The 23030-nt window shown below is 38.9% G+C and overlaps 3 protein-coding genes across 3 annotated transcripts; all 3 read left to right on the top strand.

Annotated features, from left to right (window-relative positions):
• Positions 1-3815: 3815 nt before the first annotated feature.
• LOC105901094 (trace amine-associated receptor 13c) lies at positions 3816-5124 on the top strand. The gene has a single exon (XM_012828491.3). The coding sequence runs from the start codon at positions 3938-3940 to the stop codon at positions 4949-4951; it is 1014 nt and encodes a 337-aa protein (XP_012683945.2). The 5' UTR covers positions 3816-3937; the 3' UTR covers positions 4952-5124.
• Positions 5125-6024: 900 nt separating this feature from the next.
• stx7l (syntaxin 7-like) lies at positions 6025-13676 on the top strand. The gene is made up of 10 exons (XM_012829372.3): positions 6025-6130; positions 7187-7290; positions 7419-7488; positions 7965-8055; positions 10394-10531; positions 10983-11032; positions 11873-11969; positions 12198-12270; positions 12772-12854; positions 13059-13676. Exons 2-10 carry the CDS (start codon positions 7206-7208, stop codon positions 13152-13154), a joined length of 783 nt encoding a protein of 260 aa, XP_012684826.2. The 5' UTR covers positions 6025-6130; positions 7187-7205; the 3' UTR covers positions 13155-13676.
• A 124-nt stretch (positions 13677-13800) lies between these two features.
• On the top strand, positions 13801-16647 carry LOC105901083 (trace amine-associated receptor 13c-like). Its single transcript, XM_031581715.2, has one exon. The coding sequence runs from the start codon at positions 14440-14442 to the stop codon at positions 15430-15432; it is 993 nt and encodes a 330-aa protein (XP_031437575.2). The 5' UTR covers positions 13801-14439; the 3' UTR covers positions 15433-16647.
• The last annotated feature ends 6383 nt before the right edge of the window (positions 16648-23030 follow it).

The raw sequence follows: 23030 nt of genomic DNA on the forward strand, positions 1-23030 counted from the left end.
CATGTTCCCTCAGCTATGTGTCTTGCCTTGTGCTAATGTCAGTGTGTAAGGACTCCCTATGATCTGAAATTTGATTATGGCCATTTAACAGTCATAGATTACCAGAAATATTGGATAAGAAAAGAACAGAAGGTGACTATTTACTGCATGGTTATACGCTACGGTTATTCTTATTCATACTGCTGAATTCATATTCCAATATGTCAGCGGACAAGAAAATCTTATTTTAATTACACTGCATTTCTTTTGTAAAGGCTAATATTTTTGCCCCCAGTGTAAAGTTCTGTTTTTCTGCTGCTCCCTTTCTCCCTATATGACATATATACATACGTATCTCCCTATATGACTTATATATATATACACATACACATATGCATCTCCCTACTTTAAGGTCAAAAGCACTTTACAAAATAAACCAAAGACGAAAAATATTAAACCGACTCTAGTCAGTTCATTCTCTTTACAGCTTTTAATGAGCAATGTCATTTTCCTTGTAATTCATTACAACTTTTGTGCTTTTAATGATAGATTACATCATGGCCCCTAGCCTCTTCCCTCTCACAGCAGTATATTCTTTTCTAGAGTCACTTCAACAAATCAGTCTGTGCTGACATCCATTTTGACCAACTTATTAGTTTATCCTTCATATACACACATATTTTCGGTCCAATACACATGGTCTGTTTCATGTAATCGTGATAGGGCTCTATGATGTCCTCCAGTGAGGATCTGAAGAAAAGGGAATTCCATTGGCTTTTATCTGTTAAGTGTATGTCTGTGCCAACATCATCTATAGTTATATCATATTTTTGTTTTAAAACATGAATATCGGAGATTATCCACTAGAATAGACTAATGCCAACATGGCGCACAACCCAAACTCGTGCTCATGACAGGCCATAAAAACGAGTGATGAAATGTCAAGTAAATTAAACTTCTGACACAGATGTATGAAAGGGGTATATGGAAATGTCTTCCCTCAAAATATTCTAAATTGTTCTTGGATTTCTGATTGACTACAATAAAATATAATAAAGGAAGAGTACATACCATTACAATAACATCGATAAATTAATTGTTATTTGTAATTTTGCGTTGGTGACTCCAGTGAGAAGCCTGTTAAGAAGCTCTTAGCGATCTAGTTTGCTCCTGCTTCCCTGCTAATATGTTGGGGCATAATGTACAACTCCAATAAACTCCAATAAAGGCAACATGATATTACATAAATCAATAAATCAATCAACTCACAATGTGAGTTGTGCAATTTTTCATATATTGCCGGAGTTGAAGAAAACCTGCCTAGGCAAAATAGGCTGTTTTCACCAAGTTTCTGCTGCCAAACTGTGTTTTAAGGCCTAGCCTTAGGTGTTGGCCTTTGGATGAGGTAAATTTTACTTGCCATCTCCACAATACACACTAGTGTGTTTCTGTTGGCCATACAATCACCATACCAACAAGTGTGTGCACTGTATATCTCCTCATATTTGGAAAAACATTGTTTCTTTTATACTGTTTAGTTGGTTAAGTGTGCCTTGTGCATTGTTTTAGGACAGTACAAGCCCACAACTGATTCAGGAAGAAATATAATCATAGCAAAGAACAGGAATTCTAACTATATAATAATAATTTTGTCTTGTGTCTCAGAAATGCATTATTAACTACACAAAGAGATTACATCAGCAGCAGTGAATGAGCCTCATTAAATTGGATCAAAACAGCCATGCTAAAGTCACAGCTCATGACTGAGGTATAGAAAGCCATCCTTTAGAGTGTCTGTGTTTACCAACACCTTTAATTAGCAGGATACCTGAAGGACAGCAGAGCCCAACATAGTCCAGACCCAATTACATGTGTGAAAAAGTGGAGCCTCTCCTAAGACTAATTAGCTGAGACACCTGGGGACACCTTTAGATGCACAGGGTTACTCTCCTTAATCTGAAAGGTTTAACATTGAGTGACCACTGAATTATATTATATAGTATTAATAGTATCTCCATGAGCTTTAAGTTTATAAGAATACAATTCATTTCACGCTCATTTTCACATCAGCTATGACTTATGAATTACTTTAACATGTGTTATAGTGTTAGAGTTCATAACATATAGGAGGCAATGAGGATCCTTTAGTGTCACAGGCCTCACAAGCTGATGTGTTGTTTGAAGACCAGCCAGGCGTTACGGCCAGTCAGCTGTGACAGACGTGTGGGAGGGAGACTCTGCAGCAGCCACCTGCAGCATTCTGTAACATGAGGCCAAACCTTAGAACCAAAAACGTACATTTCCACAGGGGCCACACTTCAGCATAAACACCTTCCACCACTACTTATTGTAATTATATATAATTTCGGTTCATGACCAAACACTTTCAGTAACTGTGAATTTAGTTTGTTTCCAGGGACTACACTGACTGTAAATCGCTTCATCATGGTTAAGGCCTATTATTTTGTAATGGGGTCCTATGGGGCTCTAGGTTGTCTTTTTATGAATTCATGGTTGAGTTGGGAGGGGTACACAAAATTACAAACTACCAGATACATCCACTGGACACAAGGTCAAAAGGTCAAAGACGAGGCCAAAAGTAGGCAACATTAGCTGTTGGCTGGTACTGATTACTAGCTATGCTAGATAGCTCATTGACAAGCGGGTTGTTATTTCACACGTCACTTTGAATTTAACGTTACAAAAGCAGAACATCAGATGGAATGTCGGCTGTAAGCAGTGTTGGTGGTTTTTTCATTTAGTTAGAAAATACAGCTAAATGAGTGTCCATGAGGTTGGTTAAAATACTATTATTAATGGCATAGTTTAAATGGTTCAGGAAAAGCTTTGATAACCAGCCAGATGCCAGTGGTTCAGGAAAATGCTGTTCTGCCATGCTGTGTGCTTGAGCAGAAGATCAAAAGTGCTCACGCAATGATTGAGCAATCACACTAATAAACAGGCTTCATAAATAGCCTAGATAAAACTTAAGAAGAGCCATAGTGTAATTGCTTACGCATTGAGAAATCACACTAATAAAAAAAAAGCAATAAATGCATTAATTAATGATTGAAAAAAACAAAATTGGAATTAAATGTGTTTATGGCCTAAACAGTCTTATTTTAAGTGTAGTGATATGGCATTACTGTGATTGAACCTGCCATCCCTTCGCATCTTCACAAGGCTATAGCAGGCCACTAGCTGTTTCATTTTAAGTCATTGCCAAGTATAACCTTGACTGCTTTGTCCACTTTTGCTCTAGCCACTCAAGGCTATGCTGGCAGTGTAAAAGAAACCTGCTCGTCACCATCTCTGCCTGACTTTGATTGGTACACTGCCATATTGCAAAAGTAAGATCTGAAATGTACATCCCATATTTTGAACAATCAGTGTCAAAAAATATAGTAGTACAGTTTTGCTGTGTAAACATGACATGTTTATGTTGTAAATTAAACCCTGTCAATTTGCTGTCTAAAAAGACTACCACTGGTCATTAGACAACAATCAACAATCAGAAATCAAATGAAACTATGGGAGAAACTGAAATTTGCTTTTCAGTTCTTTTCAGTCAACTATTTTACCAGCTTGTTTACGTTTCACACTATTGTCGACGTATTATTGTTTCAGAAATACATATCTGCATGCAAGATAGTTGGTTGAAACTGAATTTTAGTTATACACAGGAAAATATGTTACATGCGCTGTCTGTAGCCCACAACAAGTGTCAAACACAACACCATGACTGCCCAACCATAGAACCTAAGCAACAGAATACAACAACAACAACAACAACAAAGCTGCCTTCCTGAGCATTTCACTGCAGAACTAAACCCCCTGGGAACCTCCCACAAAGGATAGAAAAAGTATATATAAGCCCATGTACAGAAAACAAGACATAGGGTAGGGGGGCAAATGACCACAGGGCGTCTCTTGCTTCTACGACAGAAAAGAAAGGAAAATGGACACAGAGATTTCTTCGGATCAATATTGCTTTCCATCAGTGAATGGCTCCTGCATGAAAGGCACCTACAATCAGGGAACACAAGTAGTTTTATACATCATGTTTTGGACCAGCATGGTGATTACTATTTTGGGCAACTTGGTTGTTATTATCTCTATAATGCATTTCAAACAGCTGCACACGCCGACAAACCTGCTTGTAATGTCCCTGGCACTCGCGGACCTGCTGCTGGGATTGACTGTGATGCCGTTCAGCATAGTCAGATCTGTGGATGGGTGCTGGTATTACGGCAATGCTTTTTGTTTACTGCATTCCAGCTTTGACATGTTTCTCACCTCTGCCTCAATTTTTCACCTGATATCCATAGCCATTGATCGACACCAGGCTGTCTGTTACCCTCTGCTGTATCCTACAAGCATAACAATACCTGTGGCTTGGCTTATGATAGCTGTGAGTTGGGCCATTGCTGCTGCCTACTCGTTTGGCCTCCTTTATTCCAGGGCAAATGTTGCAGGGCTTGATGACTTCCTTAAGTCTATATACTGTATTGGTAGTTGTAACCTTCTGTTCAATGCACTATGGGGGGCACTGGATACCTTGATAGCATTTTTCTTACCTTGTACTATTATGGTAGGTCTGTATGCAAAAATATTCTCCGTGGCCAAAGGTCACATAAAAAAGATTGAAGATGTCAACCGAGAGCTTAATTTGAAAAATGAACATGTGCAAAGCTCAGAGCGTAAAGCAGCAAAAACTCTTGGGATTGTTGTTGGTGCTTTCATTTTTTGCTGGATGCCTTTCTTTGTCAATTCAATTGTTGATCCGTACACCAATTTTTCTACCCCAGCTATTCTTTTTGAGATTTTTACCTGGCTGGGTTATTTTAATTCGACTTTGAATCCAATAATATATGGGCTCTTCTACCCTTGGTTCAGAAAATCCCTTTATTTAATTGTCACCCTTAAAATATTTAGTCCACATTCATCTGACATAAATATATTCCCTTCTTAGAGCTATGTTCCAGGATCGGTGAATTAAGACTCCATGTATCCCAGTACTTCTGAAATACTGAATACTAAGGAAACTGTTGCTGCCCTTTACAGTGGAATGGGAAAAGTGCCTTCTTTGTAATTGTTAATATATATCTTATAATTCTCGTACAGTTCTGTGTGACAGTGTTTCAGCAGCCAATGTAAAGTATGTAAGGACAGATGAATGAACTGTGTTTTTGGAGCCTTTTGTATTACACTACCTATCAGGGAGTTCAATGTGACAAATAGCAATCTGGTCTTTACAGAAAGCTCAATCAATATGTCCCTCAAATAAGACATTTGAACATCTGGTGCACGGTCACTTGTAAATTAACATATTGTATTGCCAGATAACTTTGTTGAAGCAGACATAGTGCATGTGTGCCATAGCACAGCTTGTAAATACAAATGAGTGTTTTGAAGTTGAGGAGAGGCCTAATGGATTGTGCACAACTGTTTCATTCAACTTTTCCATTTCCTTTGCATTTACAGTGATCCCTAACTGAATTCAGCTTGTAATATTACTGATAAATCATCTGAGTTTTTTTCCTAGTTGAACCAGAGCCATATCCATGAACATGTATTGATATGAACAAATGATGTATACTGTTGGCTTTTATAGGCTACTGAGGTAGGCTGATGTTTGACACATTTATCTGCTTCTTAGTTGTATGTCCGAATAGCCTATGCTTTCTAACTTATCTTGCATAGTTTCAAATAAACGTTTCTCACAGGATTCTGACTGCGTTGAAATGTCAAGTGTTCAAATACATGAAACGTTCTCTGTCAAATTTGAGCTACAAAGGCCCAACCCTCAAGATACCTTTCACCGCACCACCATGGCACAGATTAGAAAACTCTGCAGGATCTAATGAAATAAATCGTTCATTAACAATGTGAGACTAAAATGCCACGTTATATTTCTTTAGAAAGTAAAAAAGAGTGGAAAGTTATACACTTCTCCTCGTGGGCTACTACATGCTTATGTAGCGTCTACTTCCACAAAGTGCAGCCTTCCCGCTGTTAGCTGTGTTCGAGTATTTTTAAGACAGAGGAAATGTGCTGAAAGCGCACGCACCCAAATGATCATGTGACACAGAACTGACTCAAAGGATCAGGAAGCCAGCGCAGAAACTGACTTTGGTTTAAACGTAATAAGGTAAACACATGCGAGTTTAATTTGTTCACGCACTATTATTGGGACGGTTTCTAGATTATTGGGACGGTTTCTTCTACATAGACGGATCGACCCGTAAATCAAAAGTAGCCTATTTTAGGCGTTCTCCATTTTCCGAAAAAAAAAACAGCTGTGTCAACTGTAGGTAGCCTAATAACAATTTACAGTTTCGACAAACCATGAAGCTAAGTGTTTGTTTGTTTTCTGTCAGTCTAACATATAATCTGCGTTGTTTTTTGAATAGACATCCTTTAATGAAGGCCCAACTAAATATTTGATTATGGGAAAGGTTGGGAATGGATTTCCGCATAGGCTACCTCGAACCAAGGACATCTCACACACACCTTTCAGAGCAGGTGTTGAGATTATTGTTTAATGCTATTGTATTTAATTTAACGGATTTCTGTCATTGAGATCTGGACAGAAAAGAAATAGAAGACAAAGCTGCTTGACCGACTACTTACCGAACACGGTAGAATAGTGTAAACCCGAACAGCATTTAGTGGGCTGTTGAAACGCAGCAATAAGGCGTTTGAACATGCCATGTGTAGTTATCCTTTCGACAAACAAAGATGTTTAAACACTTACAATAATACTGATGTTCTGGGCACTCCATCGTGTTTGTTTGGTTTAGGCTTGTTGTTGAATTTCTAAATTTTTCTAAAATAAATTAGTAAAACATGACACAGAAAGATAATGGGCATATGGTAATTTACCCTGTTTCTTCATTATAGCATAATGGAGGTGGGTCTTGGGGGGGGGGGGAAAGAACATTTGTGCAACAAATTACATTACAGATGTACAACAACATGGTTCTCCCTTTTAGGCCTGTTCATGCATTTTACTAGTTTGTGAACAAATAACAACCTGACACAGAGAATCAAAATGCAGAGTGTCCTTCAGAACTAGAGCATTCTAGTATGGCTATAAACATCTCAATTTCCTTTTACAGAAAAAAAAGTGTAGTTCCGTAATGGTTCTCTCTATTGGTTGTGTTATTGCAAGATTTTATATTTTATTGCTGTCATTTTTGCTCAGAGTTGCTCAATGCTTTGCCATGGATTATCAGCGTGGAGTGCTCAAGGACCCAAACCAGCTTGCACAGACAATCAGTTCCAACATACAAAAGATCACACAGCAAAGTAAGTGCACACGGCATTCAGACTTGATAGTTCTCATCTAAACACAATTCCTTTTCACACTGAGGCTGCTAGGATTGCAACATTTTAGATGTGTGTGTGTGTCTCATTTTTGTCTGTGTTTGTACCAGCATCTGAAATCCAGAGGGTTGTCAATCAGCTAGGGACTCCACAGGACACCACTGAGCTGAGACAAACGCTGTGAGTGTAAAATGTACACAAAACATTTGCCTTGTCACTTTGGTTTTAACTGTTGATAGTTCCCTAGGAAATAAGATTTGTTTCAAGCTTGACTTCTTTTAACTTACCTCTTGTGACATGGCACCATGGTGTACTCCTTGTCTAGGAGGCCCCCATGTCCGATAGGGCTGGCTGATGTTCAGGGCCCTCTGTCACCTGCATTATGATTCAGTTAATCGTATGAGCAAAGTAAATGTTCAGGAAACTATGTTGAGTATTGTTATTTAAATGTGTTGTTCTAAGTGTTTAACCAGTTATGTCTAAAGGTTAATTTAGACTTAAACCTACATATTAGGCAGAGTTTGCTTTTCTGTAATTTTGTTGTTGACTTACATGATAAAGGGTAATCCTGTGCCATTGAAACTGGATGAGCGTGTAGGTTTATTAACAAAGAGGGTTGTGTCACACCTTGACTTTACATTGTATTTGCACTGCAGACAACAGAAGCAGCAAAATGTCAACAATCTCGCCAAAGAAACGGATAAGTTGATGAAAGAGTTTGGTTCCTTACCAGTAACAACAGAGCAGGTAAGGCACTTACTTTATCTTGACATTAACAGTGTCAAGGTCATTTTCTCAAACAGTATTTGCATTATATTTCCTACTGAATGTGATGGACTTTAGTTGTGTTTCGTTGTATTATTTACATTCATCTGGCAATGATTTGACAAAGATTAAGGGAACTGAAAACTCAATTTACTTTGTGTGCATCAAGTTTGTGCATCATGCATTTGTAATGTGTGCAACTGAACTGAGCCACTGTGTCCAAATGCTATTTTGTCCCCCCAGTGGCAACTTGATAGAATCTCATGACTCTTTTTACAGTGTGTTCCAAAGCTTCATGTCATGTAAGCTAAGGTTGGTGTTTATTGTTTGAAGCACAATGTCCTGAAATACCAAGGAATTGTTTTTGGCTTCAAGTGTGCATTTATTAATTTGTGTACTGTTATAAAGCAACTGTGCCTTTAATTGGCCATGAGCCCAGGCTTTAAGTAAAAGAGGAACTGCTGCTGATGGATTTGATCACAGCGTTATAGCTGACTTCAACCTAGAAAGGCATGGCTGAGACAACTACCCTGTTTTAACTGTATCTGACTGCAGAATGGTTAAACTGTCCTCACTGCAATGATTATTTGAAACCGAAAAAATATTATTTGTTTAAAAAAAATTATAATCAGAAGTACTCTTGTGATGGAAGAACTTGCCTTTCTGGAAATGGAAGTGTATTGAGCCTTATGTGTGAAGGCATTGCTATGCAGTTTTCTGTCACGTGCATGCACAAGAAGTATTTCTCCATTTTCTCCAAATAGCAACATACTGAAACAATACATACATACTCACTTATAAGCTGAAATGGGGGCAGGTGAATTGTGCTGTGTTTTAAGCCAATTTGAAACTTTTGGGAGGAGTATTGCCCACTCACCCAGATCAGGAAAGCACCCCCTTAGTCAGTAGAAACAAATATACCTGGCCCACTCACACTGTTACTGCTGGCAAACGAAGGCCCATACTACTTAATTATATTACACGTTTCTCAAGGTAGGACTGGAGAAACAGAAAGAATAGGGAAGGAAGTGGTGAGGTGATTAGGAGTATTTGTTATGCCATTACCTGGGTTTCCATCCAATTTGTTTGCATATTTGAATGGCATTCATGAAAATTCGGCAGAAGGAAATGCAAGTCTGCGCACCTTTCTATCTGGTGTGTTATGTGAATTAATCATGGACATTTTCCTAATCAAGCGAGGTGTAAACAGGTGTGGGTTGCAAATCTGCGGTTGTCAGGGCAACTTTAAAGGAAACCTGTAATAAAAACGCAACAAATGCAATTTGATCTGAATAAATCCTTTTCCATAAACCCACCTCCTACAAATCAATTTCCTTTTTGACTTAGAAGACTTTTTGCGAATTTTAAGGATACCAGTGTGAATTTCATATCGGAATATTCAAAATTCACATTAAGAACTAAATGGTTAGCAAGTCATCTCCATCTAGTATTCAACTGCAGTATCAAACATAACACTTGATTTTAGCAAGCTACTACTCATTTGGAATTGTTTGCACTCCTGTCTTGATTTTACAGTTACATTGATGCCATTTGAAAACAAGAATGTGGGATCTATATTGAGGTTGTTGTTGCATATAGCAGAAATCCAGAGATCATGGGACATGGTAGGGGTATTGAAATATATGTAAACAAATATAGGCACAGAAGTTAGGGTGAGAAACCACATCGCAACTGAAGTACCTGTATTGCATCATGGAATAGGAAACATCACATTTAGGCCAGGTATAAAGTATTGGCTTTAAAGAAGCATAATGGAGTTTTGGTATAAAACTAGCTAGCTACACCTACATAAAATGCATGTAAGAACCTTGCAAACACCTCCAACAGCCCAGTTGGCATAGCTTGTTAACATGCTAACTGGCGACTTTTTGTGATCTTGCTGGTGATGTCGTGCTGTGAAGGCTTCTCTTACTTTTCCGGGGTTACGACCAGAACCATAGAACTCCATACTGTATTGCCTGGACAGCTAGTGGGAACGACTGGTGTGTTCATCTGTCCTTCATATGACCATATTCATAAAAATTCTCAAGAAGTTGCTCATAAACATAAAAATACCTCAATGTCAATTGTTGCATTAAGAGACATGTGATATACTTGATATTCCATACGTTCGCATGGATGAGTGCATTATTACACTCAATAACAACTATCCCATTTTTAAATGGGCACATACATTTGTAGATTCAAACTGATCTTTTTTTTTTTGCAGTAACAGGAACATCAAAATTATTGTTCAACAAACCAATAAACCGCCTGAAGACAACCCAAAATAACTTACCTGTATATCTCATCATCTTAGCGCCAAAGAAAGATCCAGAAGGACCGCCTCATCAATGATTTCTCCAATTCCCTGGCCATTGTCCAAAGGACTCAGAGACAGGCTGCACAGAAAGAGAAGGAGTTTGTTGCCAGAGTTCGTGCCAGCTCCAGAGTATCTGTAAGTGTAAAGTATATTCTTATAACATAAACATTTTAATGTTTTTATATTAATTCTTGGGGAGTTTTATTTCCCAGTATATTTGGTTTAGTTGCCATACCATGCTGTTAAGTTTGAAGTCACCTAACATCTGGCTCACATCGGGCAAGCTGAGTGCACTACGACCTACGACCTGTACTGAGCGCATGGAACTACTGCACGCTCAGTTTTGCACAAGCGCAGTCAATACGGATGTGTCCGTATGGACACAACATTTTGCTGCAGCACTGACAGTCTGTACGGACTGTGCGGATGACTAAATTTGCGTCATCCGCACCACGACGCAGACCGTGTGCAGACTGTGTCCGCAGAAGTATACCAAACGCTTTCCTCTTACAGTACAGAATGACAGCATGAAATGTATGTGTAGGTGTATGTAAAATCTTTTAAAAAATGTATTGTTTGGCTTCAGGGTGGTGCCCCGGACAATGACTTTGGAGGAAATACTAATCCATTTGGAAGGTTAGAAGTTAATACATTTACACTGTTTTGTTGGCTTTATTTCAAAGGATGATAACCATTTGACCAGTGACAAGGGAAATAGTGTAGGCCTCCAAATGCAAAGATAGCGGCAGATGCAGCTTTTGTGTCATTAGGTTAAATCCTATCAATTTCTTGACATTAGGGAGGAATGGCATCCACTGATCACAAATTGTTATCCGTACTTCGGTTTATTCATACAAATGTGCATGCAAATGTTGTGTGTGTTATAGTTCCCCCCATAATGCTGTGTGTGTGTGTGTGTGTGTGTGTGAGTGTGTGAGTGTGTGAGTGAGTGAGTGAGTGAGTGAGTGAGTGAGTGAGGTGAGTGAGGTGAGTGAGGTGAGTGAGTGAGAATGGTTAATGTTTAATTCTGTGTTTTAATATTCAAATTTAGAATGTAGATCGTGCCTTCCTTGTTGTGTTAATGTTACCATGTCATTCTGTTATCATTTTGGGCCCGTAATTGTGATTTTGCGTAATTTCCGGTGTATAATTCCCTGTGCATTAGCGTATTTGTCCTCCTTTATCTAGTGTGTCATATAAAGATTAGACCCTTCTAGCGATTCTACTCCTCTGTCTGACTTAATGTTGTTTCGTCATTAAACGGCAAGACGCAAAAGAGGGCCGGCGCCTGCTGCATTCGCTACAATACCATTGCAGAACAGTAGCAGCTGACATTTAGGCCTATTTCAGTTACATTAAACTAACACCAAAAGGTGTTTTGATTTTAAATTAAAGATAAAAGAGGGTCTTGTTTGTTTCATTCCAGTATTTTGTTACCATTCGTGTGTCTTTGCCAACTCTTTGCTCTGCCATCAGTGAAAGTCAGGCACAGATCCAGGCAGAGGAGGACACCATTACTGAGGAGGACTTGTATCTCATCCAGGAGAGAGAACAGGGCATACAGCAGCTAGAGGTGATAAATCTGACATGGTCGTAGAGTAAACCCCATCAGAATAACTTGTGAATGATGGTGGCCTGAGTTCATGGTTGTAGTGCATACCCTCCTCCCATGCTTGTCATCGGTGGGCCAAGATCCTGTGTTTTCACATGTATAGTGTGTTCTAACTTTTATTTGAACTTAGAGGATTTGTTTTCTATACTATGCAGGAGTAAAGCTGACTGGAATATGTTTTTATCTCAGTCTGACATTACAGATATCAATGAAATCTTTAAAGACTTGGGAATGATGGTCCATGAGCAGGGAGACATGATAGGTAAGAGTTTTTGCTCCATCTCCACAGGCCCCTTATAGATATGCGCATCTACAGATAATCCATCCTATCGAGTTTTCCTAAACACTTTTCCTTGACCTCGATGGAAAACCTCAGGAAAGATGTGAAATAATATTCATAAGGACTTAGGAAAAGACAACTGCGGTGCTAAGAGAATCCGACTGCACTTACACTGGGCGATATTATCTTCTTTCATAAAGGAAGGTCCAGTATACCTTATGCTAAAGTGGATACGAAAGGAAGCACTGAAGCACCTTACCTAAGCGTTTAGAGAATTTGACCTGCCACTAAGATACTTCTACTTCCTTCCTAAGCAAAAAAGACTCCAAATGGGGCCCCAAGTCTCACTTAGGCCCAACCACTTGTGGCTGGATCCCGTGTCAGAGGCTGCTGCTTGGTGGGTCGGATTTAATTGCATCTCTTGTACAACAATAGCAGACTGATCATACTGGTTCTTCCACTTCCTCCTTTGTGCTTTCTCAGACAGCATAGAGGCCAATGTTGAGAGTGCTGACATCAACGTCCATTCCGCAACTCAGCAGTTAGCACAAGCAGCAGACTATCAGGTAAGAGTGCTAATAGTTTTGGAAGTTTCTTTGTTGATTTATTCAGTTACAAAATAGAAGTATAAAGTAACGATAAGTATATTGTTGCAAATAAGACTAAATAAAATAAAAAAATAGTCACAATGCTTTAGTCTACACCTTTACTTTTATATGAATGTATTAAGTTTGCATGTACTCCAGAGCCATTTATTAATTTCTTTGCAGCGTAAGTCAAGGAAGAAGATCTGCATTCTGATAGTCCTTTTGGTGATCGTGGCAGTAGTCATTGGTTTGATCATCTGGGGCGCTTTAAAGGGATGAGGCCTTTTCCAGTCGGCTGTTGCTGCTGGCTGTGCGCTGAATCAGGGCCAAACCCCTTTAGGGACGGCTGCTACCAGGCATATGTCATGATTCTGTCAATCTTTGATTTTCATCTTGAATGACACTTCATACCCTGTTATGCTGTAAATGGTTTCAAAGATCCAAACAAAGGGATGCTCATTTTAATAATGTGCTTTTTTATTTTTGGACTATAATGACCTCTGAGGTGAAATTTCCAATTTTTAGATATTTTATATATTTTAAATGTGTATAGTTATATTTCTTCAGATGCCAAATGCATTAACAAATGACCTAACTATGCAGAAACTTTAATAAAAGCATTCCCTTTTTTCTATTACACCTGTTAACCTGAACTTTATAGTAATAAAAAAGAGCATCACTCTTCAAGATGCATGCCATTCATCACTAGTGAACTCACACTGAGAAAATGTTTTCTTTATATGTAATGTCTTGGATGTTCACTGTGCAATATTGTAAATTAAACATTGTATAAGAGATTCATTCAAATGTATTGCGTGTTCACTTGGAAGTCTAAGCCCTTTATCCACTTTAGAAAAGTAGAATTTGACAAATAAGAATGTAGATTATTAGAGTGATGTCATGCAGCAGCAGCAGCAGCAGCAGCAGCAGCAGCAGCAGAAGTAGAAGTGTCCTGCATGGCACAAAGGCTTGCGTGCCCTGTTTGAATTCATACAGTTTCAATAGATTTTCAATATTCAGTTGTACTAACATCAATAACTAAAAGAGGTAGAAGGAGAGGAAGATGGTACAGCACCGTGACTAACCCGTCTTGGCAACTAGAGCATTTTTATGTGCATCTGTACGTCGGCATAGTAACTGTGTGTCATGCATGAATGTGACAATGTGTAAGGTGTACACTTGAACATGTGTTTCTTGTTCACCCATTTTCTAATTAAGTCTTTCTGCCCATCTCAATTTATTTGTAAAACAGCTATATGTGTTGCAAATTTTGGTGCGTCAAATATATATAATATATAATCTATGATAGTGCCCCTTTCAGTAACCATAATTGTAAATAAAGCAAATCATAGTCAAAGTTATATCACAGTCCGTCCCCCCCCCAACCTCACACCAATGAAACATTTCCATGGGGTTTGAGGTCATATGATGGGAGGGCAAGCCTGAACTAAATCATATAAATGTTCACTCAGTGCTCATCAGTAGAATGATCTACCAGCCAGTGAACCACGTGTGACACTGGATTCATTGTTGAAGACATCTTTATGGAGAAAGACCTCTTGACATGATCACTACAGGATATAATTTTACAGTTCACTGTCCGGCTTCCACGGCTCCTCCCTGTTCAGTCAGGGCCTTACACCCTGCAGTGCGTGTGATGCTGTACATGGCCTCGACTGCTGTTATCCTTTTTACCGTGTGCGGGAACCTGCTGGTTATAATCTCTGTTTGCCTTTTCAAGCAGCTGCACAAACCAACGAACATCCTCATCCTCTCTTTGGCATTTTCTGATATTTTTGTAGGGCTGTTTGTCATGTCACTACATTCAGTTTGGATGATAGAATCATGCTGGATATTTGGAGCAGCTGTGTGTGTGTTTCAGAACTTTGTTTCTTTCCAACTAACTTGTGTGTCTGTTCAAAATGTTGCTCTTCTTGCTTTAGATAGATACTTGGCTTTGAACAATCCTTTTTTCTATATAGAAAAAGTCACATTAAATGTAAGTTTCGTTGTAGCATCACTGTCCTGGCTGTTTTCCCTACTTTATAACTTTGGTCTTCTTTATTCTAACGGATTTTTGACTGTAACACCGCCTAGTGCAGAGGAAGACTTTATTACTTTAAATGAAATATGGTCCATCGCTGACATTATAATAGTTTTTGTTATCCCATGTGGTATAATGATAGCTTTGTATTTCAGAATATTCGCCATTGCCAAAAGACATGCCAGTGAAATAAGAAAGGTTAACAGGGTTATGAGACCTGAAGCCAAAAACCAGAATCGGAAATCTGAAAGAAAAGCAGCTAAAGCGATCGGAATTTTGGTGTTTGTCTTTCTTTTGTGCCTGCTGCCGTACTATATCTCTTCTTTCTTGCCAGGTGATAATGCTGAAACACTGAAGTTGTTGTTCGACTGCACATCGCCACTCTTTTATCTGAATTCTTTTTTTAATCCAATCATTTATGCTTTATTTTATCCATGGTTTCAGAAGAGCATGAAGCTCATAATTACATTCCGTGTGTGTAGCATGGGCTCATCATTGTCAATAGTGTTATGAATTCTCAGTGTTGTGTCAAATAATATGAACACCTTTGTAGGTGTATGTGTAAGCTTAATTAAATGCTTACTGTACGGTGGTGATTGTGGCCAATGCTATGGCCAACACTTGTATTCGAAATGATGCGTATTGCAAATGTCATTGTGCAAAGCATGCCATGGGTATCGATACCGCAGAGCCCTCTGTTCAAGGTATGTGTGATCTGGTACCCCGTTGTGAATGGACAAATTACAGCATTATTATATGCCTATATTAAATTATATATCAAATATAAACCTTTAAACAAATATAATTTTCACCTGTATCCCATTCCAAAACCCTGTTGTTCATATTTATTTATTTTTTAAATGAATTGCGTCAAATTTGTCGCACGCAGATAGTTGATATGTCATGCTAAAACACCTCTTGTTTCGTAACAAATGGAACAGACCTGGTTTAGACCTGCTTTTATGAGGCTTAGTGTAACGGTGGTGATTGTGGCCAATGCTATGGTCAACACTTGTATTCGAAATGATGCGTATTGCAAATGTATTTGTGCAAAGCATGCCATGTCAAATATTAAGAAGGACTGGGGTGGTTGTTTTTGTGCTTGAGAACATTGTGTGCTGATACCCCCTGTTTTTCTTATCTCTGTAATACTGTTAAATAGACACTGACTGTGAGAATTCATCCGACTGTCACAGACTGCTCACTCTGTGTCACTCTCTGGCCCAGATTTCAAAACGTGGTTATTTCTAATAGTAAAGTAAACAGAACACTCAGCTCAAAAAATATTCTGTGGTAAAGTTATCTTAACAATGAATATCACATTGGGTAAATCGCAAATTTGCTCAACATATCACATCACGATAGATACGGAAGTCTTTTGACCCTTTCCACAGACAAACACCATGTACCCTGATGCTAAGGAATGGGAATAAACCATACGAAAAGAAATCTAGAGAAAATGAATTCATGAAAACAGTAGATTTACATGTAAAAACTATTCCGTACCGATAATAATCAAACCACTGGTATCTACTAATCCAATCTAATTCTGTAGTTCCAGTTCCTTAGCCATAGTTGTTACCTTTCAAAGAACGGCCCAGTACACTGACAACTTTGCTCTCTGAAATATCCCACAATCATGCATCATAACATCATGCAGCAGTTGAGAACATAGTGTGCTGATACTCCCTGTTTTTCTTATCTCTGTAATACTGTTAAATAGACACTGCCTGTGAGAGAATTCATCCGACTCTCACAGACTGCTCACTCTGTGTGTTTCTGATTCTTCTGCAAAAGACTAATGAACACATTTCTAATAAATAATTAAAAGACTGATGTTGCATTAGACTAATAAACGTATTACTAATAACTAATTAAAAGACTGATCTTGCATTAGACTAATAAACGCATTACTAATAACTGCACTGGTTTACTGATCTTGCATTAAACTGGTTATCATCAGATTTCCACCAGTTTGCTGCTGCTAGTTCTTCAGGTAATTTGAGTTGCTGAGCTCATATCACTTTAAGTATGCATGCTTGAGAAAAAGGTCAGCACTGAATAAGTGGAAACTCCTCTGATCATCTGGTGGGTGGCTGCTCTCTTCACTTAATCTCAGTGGGAGGACGGCATGAGTACATCAGGAGCACACCCGGTGTATAACACTGTGCAAGTGAGCTCCAGGATAGGGTGAGCCCTCTGTGAGGTGCACTGTAAAAAGAAATGCCATTTAAAAAACTGGCAGCTGAGTTGCCAGAACAATCCTGTAAAAAACACATCCACCTGTAAACCTCTTTACAGAGCAGCATGTCAATTTAACATTTTAAACCTGTATTCAACATTGGATTTGAGCAATATTTAAATCACTGTTATGTTATATTGTAAAAAAAATCCTGTTGTTTTTACTGGAAAAAACTGGCAGCTGTGGTTGCCAGAATAATTCTGTAAAAAATACGGCCAATCCGTAACCATCTTCACAGAACAATATGTACCTTAAACAGTTTATAATGTATAATATTACATTGTAAACCAGTACATTTAACATTGGATTTATGCTGATTTTGCATGACCATTATGCTATAAAACCAATTATTTCAGTAAAATGTATATCCAATTGTTGTCTATTGTACAGCAAATCCCATTCAATTTCACAGAGAAATACCAAGCAAACAACATTATGCTTAAGTCTCATTATATTTTTCATGTAGATTCCCCTTAAAAGTTCTTTATAATATAATGTATTTTAATGTATTAATAACAGTTTGGACCAGGGCCGTAACTATAGGGGGGGCAACAGGTGCAGTCGCACCTGGGCCCGTAGTTCTTGGGGGCCCGTAGCCAGGGCCAATAGACATAATTATGTCTAAATTCATGCCCCCCCCCCCTCCTTAAAATGCATCTGACAGAAGTCTATGAATCCAATTTCCACAGCTCAAACACAGATGTGTTCAGAGAAGAACTGGTAATACGTTTCAGAGAGTTTATAATGCTATCTATCCACTTGAAAAGGTAAACTTATCTCTATCATGGTAGATAATATTTGTGGGGAAAATAGTAACAATCTATAACAAAATGATATGCTTATCTTACACACACTATAGAAACTATTAAAAAACGATTTAATGAAATGAATAAGTTCTTATTTTCTTTGGTATTTTTGTCATATTCAGATTTGCAATGATTGCTGGGTAATATGTATGTTGTTGTCCAATGTCAAGGCTCTATTCGATCATGTGACGAGATGATACGATATAGCTAGTTTAGGCGCAAAATCTGAACGTCAAGACCGACAAGCTGACTGAGCACAGCCAGAGGCACTCATTACATTGGGTAAATCGCAAATTTGCTCAACATATCACATCACGATGGATACTGAATAATCAGAAAGAAATCTACAGAAAATTAATTCATGACAACAGTAGATTTACATGGAAAAACTATTCCGTACCGATAATAATCAAACCACTGGTATCTGGAATCAAATCTAATTCTGTAGTTCCAGTTCCGTAGCCATAGTTGTTACCTTTCAAAGAACGGCCCAGTACACTGAAAACTTTACTCTCTGAAATATCCCACAATCATGCATCATAACATCATGCAACAGTTGAGCAAGTTTATCAAGATGAACAGTTAGGGGTGGGTTAACTTGGAGAAGAGCCAACATGCCCTATGATCTGTCTAAACATGTCAAGTGTAGTCACTAGGGAATCAAGGTTGTCAAGAAAAGTGTAGATTGCCAGCAACAGTGAAAGCATTTTGTGTCACCACATGTAAACACTGCTGTTATAACTTATTCCAAATTCAAAACATTGGAATGTTGTCTTCCCCCTCCTCCCCAGCTCGAAACAGTTTGAGAACACTGAACCTACACAAACCAGCGCAGGACGAGCTCAACATTCAACTTTGACAATGGCAAACGACGACGAGTCCTACACTATCAGCTAATGTATACGTTTGCAGTGTTTGTATTGTTTACAAATTATAAACCAGCTCATATGAATTTTTTATAATCTGTCAGTGCTCACTAGATGCATGGCTGGCTATGTACGTTAGCCAAAGCTAAGCCTGTTATCCCCAAAACAAGCCCACTGATCCAAAAATAGGCCACACACTGGAGTTGGAGTTCCTTCTTTCCAGGCCCCAATAATGATAACATATTTCTCAATTTAACAGATGACGTAGAAATCATTTCAATTTTTTTTGGAAGTAGTAGCCTACTGTTCTTCCTCGTTGCAGCCTAATGCAGATCTCAGTTATGAAGTGCCTTAACCAGTGTCAAGTGAGGGCTGGTCAGGTGCTGCTGATACGAGAGGATGAACTAAAGAGAGGAGCAGGGAGGAGGAGGAACAGGATGAGAAGAGAGTGCAGGTCCTAGTGGAACACGAGGCAGAGGATCTAGAGAAAGAGGAACAGAGAAGAGAGTGTGCAGGTCCTGCATACCTGTTAAGTTAACATGACTGAAATCCGTAAGCCATCCCCACACATACACACTAAAAACAACATGCACAAGCATATTGTTACATCTGCGTGGCATTTCGTAAACAGGTCTAGTTCGCCTCGAGATAAGTTGTTCAGTGATGCTGAATATTGAAACTTTGTTGACTAAAGTAGCCTAAAACTGCTACACAAACATAGTGAGCCGCACAGTGCGGATATGGCACTGCACAGCAGTCTAATGGACTTGATGATTATTATTCTATGCTATTGGGAGTGAAAATCAATGAGCTTTAGTAAGAGTTTCAGGGTCATGTACGTGAGACACGAGAAATGTGAGTCTCACGGATAAAACTTGAAAACTAGACTTGACAGGTATGGTCCTGGAGCCGGAGGAAGAAAAACAGAGAGAGGAGAGAGTGTCTAACACTGGTGAAATTTGACCACATCCATTGATTTTCATAAAACTGAATGAAGTTTTCTAAAACAGGTAAACTGGTTTCTATCCCAAAAGATAGATAGATAGTAGATAGGGATAGCGTAACAGACTGGACTAGCGAGCTAGTTAGCAAGCTAGCCATCTAGTAGGCTATCTAGTCACTTGTCTTTATATCAGAACTGTCATTCTGTTAAAGTGAGCACAGGATTAAATATCTAACATACCAGGAACAACAAGAACCCCTTACAAGGCCCTCCAAGCTTTTCTTTTTAGCAAATTAAACGACCGAACGACACCATAGTCCTGTTATTTTCAAAACATCAGAGACAACACCAAACAAACTGATTGGCCGTTGCTGGCGAAATCCGCTCCTCATTTGCATAAGATTAAACTTTCCCCAACTTTTTTCAGCCAATTCGTTTGTCTACATCACAATCGCCTGCCTCCAACAGAAAATAATGGGATATAATTTTGCTTCGCTGGCATGTATTATGGCCCGTTTTACGGCAAATAATCCCTAAGATTCCGCGCTAGCCGGGAACGCACCGTTTCCTCTGGCCGCGATGGCAGGCGAAATTCGCGTCTCTCTCATTAGGATTGATTGGGAGGCAAAATTTTGCCCGTTTGTGCAAAATTCGCCTCTGCAGAATCCAATTTGGCGAATATTTAACTTTATGCAAATGAGAACCACCCAGAGCCAATCTTTTTGGCGTTTGTATGATTTGGAAGCCTACGTTGTTCACAGTGGCGGGCGTAACGACTGATTCACACTTTTGCGTTGCAATGCATTGATCCAACGGATGACGAGTCTGGCGCATGGGGTTGTGTTGATAACGGAGACGTTTATAGTGAGATTGACAGGTCAACAAACCAATCACGCCACTAGCGAGTTGTTTACCTTGTGGGTAGTAGCATGCTAACATTAGATAGCTGGCTCAGACACCTTGCAAATCCCCTCAGACGTATTTTTCAGTTACAATAACGGGGTTCTTACATTGTACAGTGTCTATTTCTCTGTAACTTAAAAAAAATCGAAGCAAAAAAAAGTCAAACAAACAACTTTTAGGTACAAATACGACCATCTACGGAGTTATGTCCGCCATCTTTTTTTTTTAGCTTCGCAGTCTTTAGACGTGAGCATAAACACGATTTGACTGGCTAGCGCATGTGCTGTCGTATTTGCATGAAATGCGATTTGATTGGCTGACCCATGCGATGCGTTTCGCCGCAAGCACTGCAACGGAACCCAACAGAGCCACAATTCAGTTTGGCAACAGATGACGGCACCCCATTCAAAGTGAATGGGGATCCGTCAACGATAATGGATCCACGCATTCCAACGCAACCATGTGAGCCTAGCATTATCAAAAAAATCAAAACAAGATGGCGGAGTCTCGATAGTCTGTTACTGGGAAATATTGTATGTGAATAAAGGTGTCTACACGACTTTTTACATTTATATGCCAACAGAATATTGTAGGTTTTAACTGAAACTCTCGACCATTATTGTTAGCTTGCTGCTAACACTTTTACTGAAAATCCATTAGAACACATAGCTAGCTAGCTGCTAATAAGTTACATATAACATTAGCATGCTGATATGGTGCTGATATTATATGGTGTTTCTGTAGAACATGAGTTGTTGTCAACATAAACAATTGATTGTTGTTTACTTTGCATATTTGGGGCAAATAACCCACTCTTGGCCTGATTTACGTACATTTGCGAGTGCAGCGTAATCAGTGCCTTCGCCCCCAAAACGCATAAACTGCACGCTGCGTTTCCTCATTTTACCTGGTATTTATCAAACGAGAACTTCGTTGGGTAATCAGCGCCTTACTCCGCCCTCTAGTGTAATTAGCGCACCGCTAAAAGACGGGAGAATGGGCCTGCGTGTTCCTGCCACAATGGATGATGAGTTAGAATTCGAATAAGAATTCGAATCGAGCTTTTGGTTCACGAAGTTACAGCAAACTTGAACACAGTACAAGGCAGAAATACACTGCCTTCGGAGAAAAATGGCAGACTATTACAAATAAAATCAATGCATTGTTATCTACGCGGCGGGAGGTGGAGGAAGTGAAAAAAGGAAGAGACGGACAAAAGAAAAAGTGGCATTCGACCGAGCTCAGACAAGGATGACCGGCTCAGGCCCCCCACAATCCGAATAATTAACCATCTTATAAGATGTCGTCCAACAAACACTGGTTTCTGAACAGGTGGAGGTTGTGGAGGGGGGTATCTACAATATGAGTAACCTTCTCTATTTGGACGTCAGTTCAATGTATAGATTAATTGCACTGGTAAATAAATTGAGTCAATGTATAGTCAAACTTCATATATAAACTTCATATATTTCTGTCACACTGGTGGTTGCCGAGGTAGTAATCACCTCTTGCCAAGTTCTAGTCATCAACCAATGCATGATATTTGACATCAACTTAAATTTCAATTACATTCTAGTATTTATGGAATGACCATTGTTACGACCCTGGCGGGTCTAGGCCCGCCCCATGATATTTGCATGCCTGTTCTGTCTCCAAAGCAGGTGATTGGAAACAGGTGTAGCAGTGACTGGATGGCAGTCGGGAGAGCTTTGGAATTCCGGCATTTGGTTATCGTTGGTTTTTGGATAGTGATTGGATTGTGAATACTCGTTGGATTTTGGATCGTCGTCGTCGTTGTTTGTTTCATATTACCCTTAAACTGACTGTACATTACATTTTTGGTTTATAATCACAACACTGACTTTCACCACACGTTTGCTATAATTATTATATAAACTATAACCTTGTAACTATTAATAAATACCTTATTATTATATTATTATTATAAATTCTGCGTGGCCTCCCCTTTATGTTTAATGCATTGAGCCTCGCACGTTACACCATATCAAAACTTGTGAAATCAGAGAACATATTTAAAACTAGATTTGCATTCCCCAAAGGAAATACCAGTGCATGCAAAGCAAACAATTCAAAATAAATATAAAGTGAAAGATTAGAACATTTAACACAATTCAATGCATGCAGAGAGAGGTAGAAAAGAAGAAAAAGAACGCAAAAACATAATTATATACTTTGGTAAAGGAGTATGCAGCAAAAAAGTCTGAAACTGACTTTTTCCTACACCTGTAAGGTCTTTGCTCCATGGAAAATGCAATAACAATGAACTGTAGGGTGTATCAGAGCACTTTTCACACGCACACTGCATGGGATCAGGACAGAGGTCTCAGACT

This window comes from Clupea harengus, chromosome 15, assembly GCF_900700415.2.
Source record: "Clupea harengus chromosome 15, Ch_v2.0.2, whole genome shotgun sequence".
Classification (NCBI taxonomy): Eukaryota; Metazoa; Chordata; class Actinopteri; order Clupeiformes; family Clupeidae; genus Clupea; species Clupea harengus.

Excerpts from the sequence above, each read along its gene's own strand:
- LOC105901094 (XM_012828491.3), top strand. The coding sequence starts at position 3,938 with ATGGACACAGAGATTTCTTCGGATCAATATTGCTTTCCATCAGTGAAT.
- stx7l (XM_012829372.3), top strand. The coding sequence starts at position 7,206 with ATGGATTATCAGCGTGGAGTGCTCAAGGACCCAAACCAGCTTGCACAG. Across the intron at positions 10,532-10,982 it reads GTGCCAGCTCCAGAGTATCT|GGTGGTGCCCCGGACAATGA; the intron begins GTAAGTGTAAAG and ends GTTTGGCTTCAG. Across the intron at positions 11,970-12,197 it reads AGGGCATACAGCAGCTAGAG|TCTGACATTACAGATATCAA; the intron begins GTGATAAATCTG and ends TTTTTATCTCAG.
- LOC105901083 (XM_031581715.2), top strand. The coding sequence starts at position 14,440 with ATGATCACTACAGGATATAATTTTACAGTTCACTGTCCGGCTTCCACG.